Raw genomic sequence first — 14,165 nt, 5'->3', positions numbered from 1 at the left:
GCGGGTAAAACAGAGCAGGGGACCTGCAATTCTCCCCAAGGCGTTCAGTCAGAAATTTAATACATTATTATTTTTTAATGAGCGTCATTAGCATGGAAGCATGTCCCCTAGAATGGTGGCCGAAGCATGAAGGGGCATATGAATGTTTAGCATATCTGGCACATAATTACCTTGCAATGCCAGCTACAAAAGTGCCATGCAAATGCCTGTTCTCACTTTCTGGTGACACTGTAAATAAGAAGGGGGCAGCAATATCTCCCTTAAATGTAAACAAACTTATTTGTCTTAGCGATTGGCTGAACAAGAAGTAGGACTGAGTGGACCTGTAGGCTCTGAAGTTTTACATTGTTTTGGTTTTTGAGTGCAGTCATGTAACAAACAAAAAAAATCTACATTTGTAAGTTGCACTTTCACGACAAAGAGATTGCACTACAGTACTTGTATGAGGTGAACTGAAAAATACTATTGTATCATTTTTACAGTGCAAATATTTGTAAACAAAAATAATATACACTTTGATTTCAGTTACAACACAGAATACAATATATATGAAAATGTAGAAAAACATCCAAAATATTTAATAAATTTCAATTGGTATTCTATTATTTAACAGCACAATTAAAACTGCAATCAATGTTTTAAATTGCGATTAATTTTTTTGAGTTATCGAATCAGTTAACTGCGATTAATCAACAGTCCTACTAAAAAGCTTTTTTTAATTTTTGTGTCAGCTAAGGTGATCCAAACTTGGTATGTAATTGCAAGTGGTATTTGCTCAAAGACTGGCAAGGCAAGAATAAGCACTTGCCACACAAACTTCTCCCAGTTAGCTTTAAATATAGAGGGGTTGTCTTTCTTGTAGCAAAATGAGTGGTTACCAGCACAAACATAGCAAGAGTATTTCACGTAACATGTCTTCACTGTAAAATGGACTTAAATATCATGCAGAGCCACATTCCAGCAGCCACCCGGAGATGTTATTTCAGATATTCTTAAATAAGATTATGAACTATGCTGGGATAAAGACCATTTCTAAAGGAGAATGACACTTCATATTGAGCTAGTTAAGTTATGAAGTTTCTTTTGGCATTAGTGGTCGTGATTGAATTAGTTATGCTATTTGTTGGATCGAAAGAGTAGGCCATACTATGGCTAGAAATAGAACGGTAGAAAAACAGACCAGAAATATTCTGTGTTTTATTTGGACCGCAGGTCTACGCTTTTGCTTATAACTTAATTTTTCCTTTTCTTCTTTAGATATTCGCATACCATTAATGTGGAAAGGCTCTGATCACTTCAACAATAAAGAAAGTATGTTAGATTTTATTGAACTGTTATATAAACAGGTAATGTTTATCAAAGTTTAAATTGGACATGGAGTGGAGACCCTCCTTTTCACTATCTTTTTGAGAGAATTTTGTAGAACTATGTACTATCTGCACTACTGCACAGTAACTCTTACCCTGAAGGCAGTGGTGGTAGCCATTTAAAATACATTAGAATTATGCAGTTTCTATTCATTTAAATTGCTACTACTGAGAAAGTGGTGCTGTGGAGAAGCCTGGGTGTATCTGAGCTGAATGAAATTCTAATACTGTAGTTTAGGTGGATGTTGGAGATGCTTTCGAGAGAGGAAGATTGAAACTTCAGAGGAAGAAATAGAAAAGTGGCACCACTAAGTTGACTAATAGCTGAAAAAATTCTGAATAAACTTGTTGTATCTTTTTTCCTGAATTTGAAAGCGTATTTGGTGGGAGATGCCTTTACCAGAGAAGGATTTAAATGAAAGTTCTCTCTGTTGGCGTTGAGTGGATTATTTGGTAGTCTTCACAAATGCATGCACTTTGCTATGTAATGGAGATTAACCCTAAATCTGTTCCAGCTGTCACCTGGCATTGATTTCACTTTGTTTTCAATAGGGTCAGAGGGGCTTAGTATGGCAAAATACTCTAATTCATTAGTGCATTCATAATATGGTATACGCTCTGGTGTTCAGCTGTTTTAGTTTGGTTTTAATCGATCCTATTGAGCACAAATACTTTTTACTGAAGTATTTGAAATTATTAGCAAATATTATAGATACCTGTAGAAAGGAATGCTTGAGTAGAGGTTGAAATTAACTTTTCTTTCTAGAAATGTTGCTCAGCAGATGCAGCAGCTTTGATGGTTCAACTACAAAATGCATAACACTCTAGGATGTATAATTTATGATTACAAGAATTCTTTGATAACGCATCATAGATTCAAGTTAAATTTCATTTGAAACTCATTTCAATGTCTTCATTTACAGGAAAACTTTAACATTGTGTTACATAACGTCTCTGCTAAAACATTTCTTTGGTTCTTCCCCAGGATCACAGCGCTATGCAATTTTTTGCTTATTCAAAATGGGAGCTGAGGTTTTTGATACAGACATGGTTATTGTGGATAAGGCAATAACTGATATCTGTTTTGAAAATGTAACCATATTGTGAGTATCAAGTTTTGTTGAACAAAGTAAACATGTTAACTTTTGTCTTTTTCTTATGAAACAAGACATGATGTGATATGTACATACGTCTTGATCCAATAGCTACTGAAATAAATGGAAGTTCTTCTGATGACTTGGATGGGTGGTGAATCCTTCTCTTTACCCAAGGAATTTGGGCTCCTATAGTGATGCTATATTTAGCTAGATCACTTGAACTATATGCCTTTTCCATTGTGTCATATTCAGAAATGTTTTACTGTGATTTAAATGAGTGGGGCTGCTCTGTGTGTGTGTGTGTGTGTGTGTGTGTGTGTAATTAAATTAATGCATTAAAACTGAAAGTATTTTACAGAACTTCATGTAAACGAGAAACATTAATACTTAAAATGTTGGATGCAATCACCACATAAGGCTGCTATCATATTTTTTTTTAGGGATCCCATAGTTCACCTCCTTATTGCCACTAGGTATTGAAAAACAAACAAACTCTCTGCTTGATCTTCCACTGCACCTTCATGAGCCTGTGCCACAGCCACCATCCTTCTCGTTGTGAAAACTGGACAGGAAGTTATTCACCACCCATTAAAGGTGGAGGAGGAATTGGGCTTGTATTCCTTTGTGTGTTTTTAACTTATAAAGAAAGGTTGTGAGGCACTTAGGGTTTTTTTTCCCTCGTTTTTAATTAAAAATTTGAGTCATATCTACCCTGGAAGCTCTCTGGTAACTCAAGAACAAGTTAAAACAAAAGCTGATAGACTGAAAACTGAGAAGTTGAGAAGGAAAGGGATTTCTAAACAGACTTTAAGAATGTTTTTTGTTAACACCTGTTCAAATGAATATGTAAGGCAAAGATTTAACTCCACCCATTAAAGGGTAGGAGAGCTAACAACAGACCTGTAGTAAGTCTTGCAGCAAACCACAGAAGACTGTTTTGATATTCCAGATGTTTCAAAGGTTAAAGAATTTTTATAAAATCTTTATCTTTATGAAGCATAAAAAAGTAGGGCAAAAAACTACTTAAAAAATATTTGTAGATCATCATAAGTCAACTCCTTAATTGCCCAGGTTTCTGTCTAACAACTCGAGAGAACTTTCCAATTCATTCAGCTGTTGTTGATACATATAGCAAAGCCACATTAGAGAATGCAGGGCCTTTGGAGAAACTAATCCAAAGGCATAGTTTAAACCAAACAATCTGTGTGTTAAGAATAATTAATTTATTTTATTATACACTTTTTTACTATTCACGTAGTTTCATTTACAAATCTAGACTTTGGTAACCATCACTTAGAAATGCTGTATTTTTAAAAAATTGAAATTTGATAATGAATAGAAATGTCACTTTTTAGCATACAGAATATTTATCCATTTTTTGCCTTGTGAATCTAATCTAAAGCTTCAGCATTGGGAGTTTAAAATTAAATTGTATGAAAAGCCCAAGCATTTTGTAATCCTTCACAAAAAACTTAACTGTTTTAGATTGCCCAAGTGTCCTTGCTATTAATGCAATGACTAAAAATCAGGTAGGCCAGTATTAATATTCACAGCAACTTACATGCCATTGCAGCCAAACATGGTAATATCCAAACTCTTTTATGCACTGCAACAAAATCTTTATTAATTTCACACACAACTTTCTGTGATGCACATATTTAATTCCTTACAGTCATACTCTCAAACAAACTTGAACTTCAGCTTCAAGTAGATTGAGATATATTTGTTACTGAGGTGTATGTACTGGTACAGCGTATCATGTTGCTTGTTCGTTTGGATGCCTTATCTGCATTTCCATAATACATTTGGCTTTCTCACGTTTTAGTCTAAACTTTGAATTTCCTGTGTTTATCCCATAAACAAACATTATAAAATTATAACATCACTATAATTTCTATTCTTAAATTGCTGATACATACTCTTGTCCTTAATTCCATTTTAACACACAATTTGTTCTGGCAATCTAATGGAATTCTTTGCCTTGATGAACAGTATACATTATTGTACTTTCATTCTGTACTCAGTTAATTCACAAATTATCCAAAAAAATTGTTTTCAGTGATGAAGCGGGGCCAGACTTCCAAGTAAAGTTTGAAGTGTATAGTTGCTGTACAGACCAATCTTCAACTATAACAAACACTCCTAAGAAGCTAGCCAAGAAATTTAAGACATCCATTGGTAAAGCTACTGGAAAGAAAATCAACTCTTTGCAAGAAGAAGACAACCCTGAATCCCTTTCATTCACTGACCCAATCATACTGTAAGCTATTTTTTCTTAATTGTGTTTCTTGTAGGCTAAAAAATCTTGTAGAACTTCAGAAAATTGCTAAGATATGAGTTGTTCAATATATGTCCATGTGGAACATAACTTTCATTTCAAGTGAAAATCAGAATGCAGGAGTGAATTCACATCATGTACATCAGCCTTGGGTCCTGATTCTGACCTTAACTACATGAACAGGTATTACTTCATCACCACACTGCTGCAAAAATCAACTATTGTTTACAAGCTACATAATCGATTTCTTTTTTAAACAGACATGAGAAAACGTACATGGTGGTAATCAGCAGGTGGAACACCACAACTGTACACCGTGTAGTGTGGAATAGTTGACAAATATTCTGACTGAGGTTTTCAAATGCTTAAAGTTAGGCCCCATAATTTATATAAATAGATGTGGCCTAACTTTCAAAGGTACACAGTACCTTCTGTTCTCTTTGACTTCAGTGGGATTTGTGGGTGCTAAGCACACTTGATATATTTTAATACTGCTGTTGGAAATCTTAATTCTTTAATATTAAATGAAAAAAACTATTAATGTAATGATTAGAGGTTTTAAGGTGGGAAAAATCTAGTAGACCTCTAGTCCACCTTTTGTGCAGTACTCAGTACTGTCCCTACTGAATATCCGAGTGCCTTACCTAACATATTGTGAATAGTTATTTTGAATAACTTGTGCAATTAACTAAAAAAAAATTAATTGAGATTAATTGCAATTTTAATCATACTGTTAAACAATAGAATACCAATTGAAATGTATTAAATATTTTTGGATGTTTTTCTACATTTTCAAGTGTATTTATTTTGATTTCAACACAGAATACAAAGAGTACAGTGCTCACTTTATATTATTATTTTTGATTACCTATATTTGCATTGTAAAAATCATAAACAGAAGAAATAGTATTTTTCAATTCACCTCATACAAGTACTGTAGTGCAATCTCTTTATTGTGAAATGCAACTTACAAATGTAGTTCTTTTTGTTACATAACTGTATTAAAAAACAAAACAATGTAAAACTTTAGAGCCTACGAGTCCACTCAGTCCTACTTCTTGTTCAGCCAATCGCTAAGACAAATAAGTTTGTTTACATTTACGAGAGATTGTTTTTACAATGTCACGTGAAAGTGAGAACAGGCATTCGCATGGCACTTTTGTAGCTGGCGTTGCAAGGTATTTATGTGCCAGATATGCTAAACATTTGTATGCCTCTTCATGCTTTGGCCACCGTTCCAAAGGACATGCTGACGATGCTTGTTAAAAAAAAAAAAAAAGCATTAATTAAATTTATGACTGAACTCCTTGGGGGAGAATTGTATGTCTCCAGCTCTGTTTTACCCGCATTCTGCCATATATTTCATGTTCTAGCTGTCTCAGATGATGACCTAGCACATGTTCATTTTAAGAACACTTTCACTGCAGATTTGACAAAATGCAAAAAGGTACCAATGTGAGATTTCTAAAGATAGCTACAGCACTTGACCCAAGGTTTAAGAATCTGAAGTGCCTTCCAAAATCTGAAAAGGATGAGGTGTGAAACATGCTTTCAGAAGTCTTAAAAGAGCAACACTCTGATGTGGAAACTACAGAACCCGAACCACCAAGAAGGAAAATCAACCTTCTGTTGGTGGCATCTGACTCAGATGATGAAAATGAACATGCATTGGTCCGCACTGCCTTGGATTGTTATCGAGCAGAACCCGCCATCAGCATGGACACATGTCTTCTGGAATGGTGATTGAAGCATGAAGGGACATGTGAATCTTTAGCATATCTGGAATGTAAATGTCTTGCGACAGCAGCTATAACAGTGCCAGATGAACACCCATTCTCACTTTCAGATGACACTGTAAACAAGAAGTGGGCAGTATTATCTCCTGCTAATGTAAACAAACTTGTTTGTCTGAGCAATTGGCTGTACAAGAAGTAGGACTGAGTGGACTTTCTAGGCTCTAAAGTTTTACATTGTTTGGTTTTATTTTTGAATGCAGTTATTTTTTGTACATAATTCTACATTTGCAAGTTCAACTTTCATGATAATGAGATTGCATTACAGTTGTATTAGGTGAATTGAAAAATACTATTTCTTTTGTTTTTTACCATGCAAATATTTGTAATAAAAATAAATATAAAGTGAGCACTCTGCACTTCATATTCTGTGTTGTAATTGAATCAAAATATTTGAAAATAGTTTTCTATTATTAACAGCACGATTAATTGCAATTAATTTTTTAAATCACTTGACAGCCCTAATTGTGAATAGTGTGTTTAGTGATGGAGCTGCTGCATCTTACCTTGGTTCCTGTTCCATATTTGAACCACTGTTACCAATAGAAATACCTTTATACTTTTTAAAACACCTTTTTTTCTGGTACTCCTAATTATCCTTCTCTGTATCACAGTTCTTGTTCTTTCAGATGTGTAAACTCTAATTACCTAAGCTCCTTTTCCCTCAAGCCATACACTTGCAGCTCTGTTGTTTGCTTATACACAACTCCTCAAGCTTTCTATCATCTTGATAGCTGTATTCTGAACATTTCATATCTTCAATATTTTATACTGAGGCAGCCAGCACTGTACATAACTTACTATCATATATGTTCATGCTACAGTGACTTAGAAAAAGGGTATATTACCTCTCTGTTCTCCCAACATTCTGTTCTACTCTGTTGTATGTTGGAAGAAACAAAGTAAAATGTACTAGATTTTTCCATTTAAAAGATTGCTGTTTTATCCTGTTAAACAGTTGTTTTGCTGTTAAATCTAGCACAGTGATTTCCCTCCACTCTGCATTCATGAACCAGTGTGCAGAGTCTTTCATTTATTGTTGTTTCCATAGTATATGCTTATAGTAGCTTTTCTGCCCACTTGCTGTAAAGCACAGGTGTGTGCAATATCTAAGGCATTAAATGCTTACTAGCCACTTGGCAGGAGCTTACCTAATTGAATTTGGCACAGAACAGTGTTTTCTTCAAGCGATGGTCCCTATTACATTCCACTGAGGGTTATGCGCATGTGCCTGGAGCCAGAACTTTTGAAAGTAGTGTTGTTTGGCATGTGCCCTTCTATTGTCTCGTGGTTTCACCCGAGGCGATAAAGGGCGGGGCGGACCGCCAGAGTCTCCGGTTCCTCCTCACGGCTGCATGGTCCAAGTCGGAGCTTTTGTTGCTTTCTTGTCCTTAGTGAGGCATTTTCAACAAATTTTAGAAAAATTGATTTTATCCTCATTCATAGTTACTGTTTTATTGTTTGTTTGTTTTTTTAAAATAATTTCTAGTTTCATAGTAGCTGATAGGATTAAGGACTTGGAATGCTGCTTCAGCAGTTTTCCTGCCAAACAATCCCTCCTCCCCACCCGTCCGTGCCTGGATACTGGATTATGCCAAATATGCCAGGATTCAAAACATGGTTTGTGCCCTCGCTCGTTTTCCATCAGTGATGTGCACCAGTGCTGTTTGGGGGAATCCCACATCGTATCCATATGTAGTATCTGCCTCTCCTTCCTTGCCCATATGTGGGAAAGCCAAGTTCTTCAACTCAACCTCATGGAGGCTGCCATGAGGCCAAAATTGGATCCTAGCCGGGGAACCCCCCTGTATATCGGCCTGAGCACCCTAAAAACCCTCCCTGTACCGCAGAACCTCCGTTCAGCTCTGCTGGTATCAGTGCTACAGACCCCGTGCTAAGGCCTAGTCATGAGTCCCAGAAGCACATGCATAAGCATAGCAGTAAGTCTTCCTCCAAGTCCAAGAAGGACATTGCACCGTCCATGACTTCCAGCCACAGAAGAATGATGCATTTCAAGGTTCACAAGAGTAACTAAAGGCTGCACCAGTCACTGAATCCATTTGTACTGATTCCAGACTCTTTTACTCTGTCTACTTCAGCTCCGCCAGTTTCCCTTGAACCGTCGGTTCTGAGACAGATGCCCTTACCAGTTCTGATCCCATCAATAGTCCGGATACCACTGATGCCTGGTAGACTCGGAAGTGTTCCTGGCCCCCATGAGCTATTCGCCTTGGAGGGACTGAGGTCTCCCTGTGCTCTGATGCGCTTACTTGCTCAGAGGGCTCCATCATCCCCCACTACTTCTGCCACGTGCTACCCATGCTACTCTGACACACCTCGTTCTAATGGCTCTGTTGGCATTGCCATTTGTGGAGGTCTCCAATTCTGAGGATGTGAACATTAGACACAGCCCGCCGCTCCCATTCTCGAAGCACGACTACCAAAGGGTTCCGACGGCACTGTGGCGGTTCCCCACTTTGCCTTATCCCTGGCGCTGGTACCCTGTTCCATGGGCACAGGCTCAACAGCAGCAAGCTCAACCAGGTTGGCTATATTGGAGTTCATGGCCTCAGTATTCGCCTTCAGAGCTGTCCTGTTTGCCTCGAGGACTCCCCCATCTCGTCCCCACAAACTTTGTCCAGCAGAGATTCAGAAATGGGGTTAGATGACTCACTGATTTGCCTAGTTCTGACAATACCGGTGGATATGGAGAGACTACGTGTTTTGTCTCCAGATGCTGCCGTGTCATCGACAACTTCCTCCCCACCAGACGACTGCTGACAGTTTCAAGAGCTGGTACAGAGGATAGCCAGTGCTCTTGAGATCCCACGAGGAGAGCTGTAGAACAGTCAACATCAGTTACTAGACATTCTGCATGCATTGGTACCAGCAAGGGTGGCTCAACCAATCAATGAGGCCATTCTTCAACCAGCGCGAACCGTGTGGCATATTCTGGTCCCGTGCACGCCACCAAGGCAGCTGAGAAAAGATACTACATCCCCACTAATGTGTCAGAATTTCTATTTTCACATCCGCCTCCAAACTCCTTGGTGATACAAGCTGTGTGGGAGCAGACCAAACAATAACACCCACGCTCCATCCCGGCAGACAGGGAAGGTAAGACCTTATGGGTTGAAAGGTCTTCTCCTCAGATGGACTACAGCTATGGCTGCAAAGGGTCTACTCTCCTATACACCAATCCATGGACACTATACTCACCATCCCACTGGAAGTCATCTCCTTACCACTGGCCTCTAATGAGGAATGATGACTTCATTCTCTTGATGTGTGTAGAGCCCTGGCCTTTTGCATCCAAAGGACAAAGCCATTCCAGAAGTCTCCAAGGCTATTTGTCACCATAGCAGAGAGAATTAAAGGGCAGGTCATTTCCACTCAGAGAATCTCTAAATGGGTCTCCGGGTGTGTTACGCGCTGCTATCAATTGTTGGGATGCTCCCCACCAAGGCCCATTCAACGAGAGCACAAATATCAACCTCCATGTCATGCCCCTTGCAGATATATGTAAGGTAGCCACGTGGAGTTTGGTACACATCTTTTCCTTCCACTACGCTCTAGTACGTGATTCCACGACAGTCGCCTCATTCGGCACAGTGAGCCTCCATTTTACAGTTCCATCATCTTCCTCGCATCCTTCTCCTATCTAGACACTGCTTGTCAATCACCCTCAGTGGAATACCATAGAGACCATCATGCGAAGAACGAGGAGAGGTTACTTGCCTGTATGTGGAGGTTATTTGAGGTGTGTGGTCCTTGTCTGTATTCCAATCCCACCCTCCTTCCCCTCTGCTGCAAATCTAATAAATCTGCCGTGGAGAAGGAACTGGAGATGCAGGCAGTCTGTCCCAACCTTTATTGCCTTGGGTGAAACCACAAGGCAATACAGGGGCACATGTGCGGACCGCTGAACAATACTACTTTAAAAGCTCTGGGTGCATGGCACTTGCACGTAACCCTCAGTGGAATACAGATAGGGACCACACATCTCAAAGAACCTCCAGTTACGGGTAAGTAACCTCCCCTTTTTGATTCCATGTTTTTCCACATTCACATAATCTGTAAGTGCTGTTCCCATAATAAATAGTCATTTTAAAAATAATCTTTAAATTTTTGTAGTTTGCCCAGTAACATTTCCCAACACTTTTAGTTTGCTTGTGATTTAAACAAAGTACCTCAATGGTGGTAATTAGGAATTTTTAAAAAACTATTCAATGGCTGTTGTTTCTGTGGATGAAAAGGTAAGACAGAATAGTGGTACTCTTTAGTGTCATATATTCTAGGTCAGAGTGAAGCCAGAGTCATGGTTCATAAATCTGTTCTACTGTTTTTTAAACATTAAAGGGAAACATTAAAAAAACCTCCAGTTTTCTTTGTTTCAAACTAGCAAGACTGTTTATTGGCTTTAGTTTAAAAACAGGACTGTTCCAAGAAATCTTACCCAGCAGGACAAAACAAAATCTTGGAAAGCTCATTCCAGCATGCTCCAACTCAGTACAATGTATACGATTTGGTCCATGTATCAATAAGCAATAGTCTTAAAAGTATCTGAATTTTAAAGAGTGGTACTGGGCACCAGTGAGGCCTTACCTAGTCTCTAGTCTCCCACATTTTTCATATGCATTGGCTAGCCTCTTAAAGTGTTGTTAGAAGTCTGAAGAGGCATCATCGATCGCAAATACAAAAATCTGGTTGGTAACCATTTTAATAACATTAGTTCTAGCCTTTCTTCTGTTCCAGGTCCTGAACTTTTGTTCTCAGAAATGAGACACAAGTTTATTTAAATTATTACTTGAGTATCTGAAACCCCTAACACTAACCATTTGTTTTAAACACCAACACTTGTTTTAAAAAGAACATTAGTGGCTAAGACAGTGAGCGGATTTAGGCATGTTCATTTAGCTGCTTCAACTTTATTGTCGTCAGTGGTTTTGAGTAGGCCTGGGTTGGATTAATAGGTTAATTTAGAAAGAAGTATGTTGCAGAAGGTCTGGTGATTAGCTCAGCTAGATGCATTTGCCATGTATCCAAGTTAAGCAGAGACATCCCTTCACTGGCTTTGTTTTGTTTTTAGGTGTAGCAAATAAATTAGTTGCTAGCCATATTTACCTGCATATGGTTTACAGCTTTCAAAGAGAGAAGCAACAGCAAACCATCTAAAAATAGCCCTCTTCTCTCCTGAGCTCTCTGTCTTGACTCCTGGTGACTAAGAGCCTCCTGAGATAGATTCTCCTATCTTTCTTTTGAGAGGAGAGATGACCTTCAATGTGTTAATGGAAGGGGGAGGGGGCAGGAGAGGAGTAAATGGAACATTAATGTTAAAAATGTAAATATTCAAATAATGAAATGAGAAAGTTACTTAATAAGAAACACTGACATCATACATATATACTATTGATTACTGTTTCCACTATTAACTTTTTTCTTATGCTATAAATGAGGAGATGTGACCAAATAAGTGTTAGTATAGCTCAGTCAGTACTAGCAAAACTGAATTTGAAGTGTTGCATGCTATTAACAGTAACATTTGGGGACTGACAAATCACAGCCACTCATCCCAAAAAAAAAACAATTTTAATTTCAGTTGCGCACACTATCTCTCAAATATTCTTAGTAAAAAGCTTCTTTACATAATGGTAATTTATCAAATTTTGCTTCCCATCTTTCCTTGAGAGATGCCACTTCCAACCTATATCATCTAGTAGTGACTCTTGCATCTTTAACAGGGTTGATTGAAAATATCTATTGACGGCTTTTCTAGGTGATTACCTGTGACATTCTGGGGAACAACTGTGTTATAGCAGCTGGTTGTGGATAACTTTTAGAGAATCTTTGCTTGATATTTATTTATTTATTTAGAGTTTGATATTTTAGCATTTTGTGCTTGTTTGTTTCTGTTTAGGTGGTTTGAAAGGATTTTAAAATAATCCAGATGAAATCCAGTAGCTAACTCAAAATTAAACCACAACCCTCTCCTACCCAAAAGGGAAAACTTTCCTTATCAGAAACTCCTGTACACCTGAACCTCCTCAAAAGCCTACATAAGGTGGTTTCTGGATGCAAGGCATATTTATTATAGACTTCTAATTTCTATATTTAGTCAGTATGTTCTCAGACTTGTAACTCCTTTAAGATGCCTAATGACTAAATGTTTTAATAGCAAGCTTGGATTTGTTAATTTCAATTTTGGCTGCTTCAGTATCTCTTTCATTCTAGCCATTTTTGGGTTTTTACCCTGCTGTGATTGGAAATCAATTTTCTCCTCAGTGTGGCCTCTACTGAATTCAAGAGCAAATAAGGCCTCTTTTTGGAGAAGTCATTCAGGTTCCATGTTCACCAAGGGCTTTGTGGACATATTTCTTGTTCTTATATATGGACTAACATACAGTTCCTGCCCACTTGGTATCAGCTTCCACTTGTCTTCCTGTGCTTGGGAGGAGGCATAGCTACAGTGTTCTATTTTTGATTTGGAGGATCCTCCCGTTTTTTAATCCTGTCATTCTGCTCCTGAAAGGATAATCTTACTTGTTTGTGGAATTTTTGCATTAACTGTTTTTTTTTTGTTTTTTTTTTTTAAAGTCTGGTATGTCTTCATCTTCTCTCATTTTGGGTTGGATTGAAAGAATCCCCCTATGGGTTCATCTTCAGGATAAACATCTGGCATGTTAGACTTCCTTGAATTAGTTTTGACTTCCTAATACTTTACCCAGACTCAGATCAGCGCACTATATGTGAGTTTCTAATATAGGTTTTAATCTTCAGAAACAGGTGGGTGGCATCTGAAATGAACAAATGTTCATGGATAGGAAAGCTGGTCATGTGGTTAAGGAACAGGACAAAGAGTCAGAGCATCTGGGCACTAACCTCTGTGCCTCTATTCCCTTATCAGTGTGTAGGTATGTTCCTCCACCTCACAAATGTTGTGAATAATGTTTGATAAAGCACTTTGAGGTTGTTAGATGGAAGGTTGCTATAGAACTGCAAAATACTATTCCATAAGTGACATTTGACCAAGAATGGTTAGATGTGACCACAAAGAAACTGCAGTATAAGACAGTCAGCTAATTCTCTCAAATGTGTAGACAAAACACTGTCAGCAATGCTAATTAGCCCATTATCAGTACTTATTTTTTAAATTAAAACTTTGGAAATGATATTGAAGTTGGCTGAAAGGAATGCCTGTTACATTTTAGAAAATATTACTGTAAAACATATTTTAAAAATGAAGTAGTTGTTTTCTTTGGCAAAGTTGCTGCTATAATTAGTCATGCTTGAAGTAACTTGAAAATCAGTACAAAAATTTATGAGATGAAACTAAACTGTGTACAGTTTAAATAGCGTAGTCACAGATGATTGATTTATACATTATATTTGGTACCTAGTTATGGAGAATCTTTTGCTTGGAGACAGTTTATCACGGTGCATACACAAATGCTGACACTTTTGTGTTAAGGCATGTAAGGATTTCCCCCATCCCCCACCCCTTAATAGATTATACAACAATAATACTTGACACACACAATGCCAGTATCACATTTAATTCTCTCAACACTGCCATGAGGTAGTTGAGTATTCAAATGGAGGCACTACCTCCTTGCCACCTATGTTTCATTTT

At 37.8% G+C, this 14,165-nt stretch overlaps 1 protein-coding gene across 5 annotated transcripts in view; it reads left to right on the top strand.

Annotated features, from left to right (window-relative positions):
- The window catches only part of RTKN2 (rhotekin 2), a 67,140-nt gene that overhangs the window by 20,201 nt on the left and 32,774 nt on the right, over positions 1-14,165 (top strand). For 4 of the 5 annotated variants that reach the window (XM_043551811.1, XM_037905405.2, XM_037905407.2 and 1 more), the window contains 3 exons: positions 1,258-1,311; positions 2,353-2,470; positions 4,524-4,724. In XM_043551811.1, coding sequence (XP_043407746.1) covers positions 1,258-1,311; positions 2,353-2,470; positions 4,524-4,724 — 373 coding nt within the window. The remainder of the gene's footprint in view (positions 1-1,257; positions 1,312-2,352; positions 2,471-4,523; positions 4,725-14,165) is intronic. The other variant, XM_037905406.2, reaches the window with a different exon arrangement.

This window comes from Chelonia mydas, chromosome 7 (genome assembly GCF_015237465.2).
Source record: "Chelonia mydas isolate rCheMyd1 chromosome 7, rCheMyd1.pri.v2, whole genome shotgun sequence".
NCBI classification, from domain to species: domain Eukaryota; kingdom Metazoa; phylum Chordata; order Testudines; family Cheloniidae; genus Chelonia; species Chelonia mydas.
This window is presented reverse-complemented; position numbering and strand designations above follow the sequence as displayed.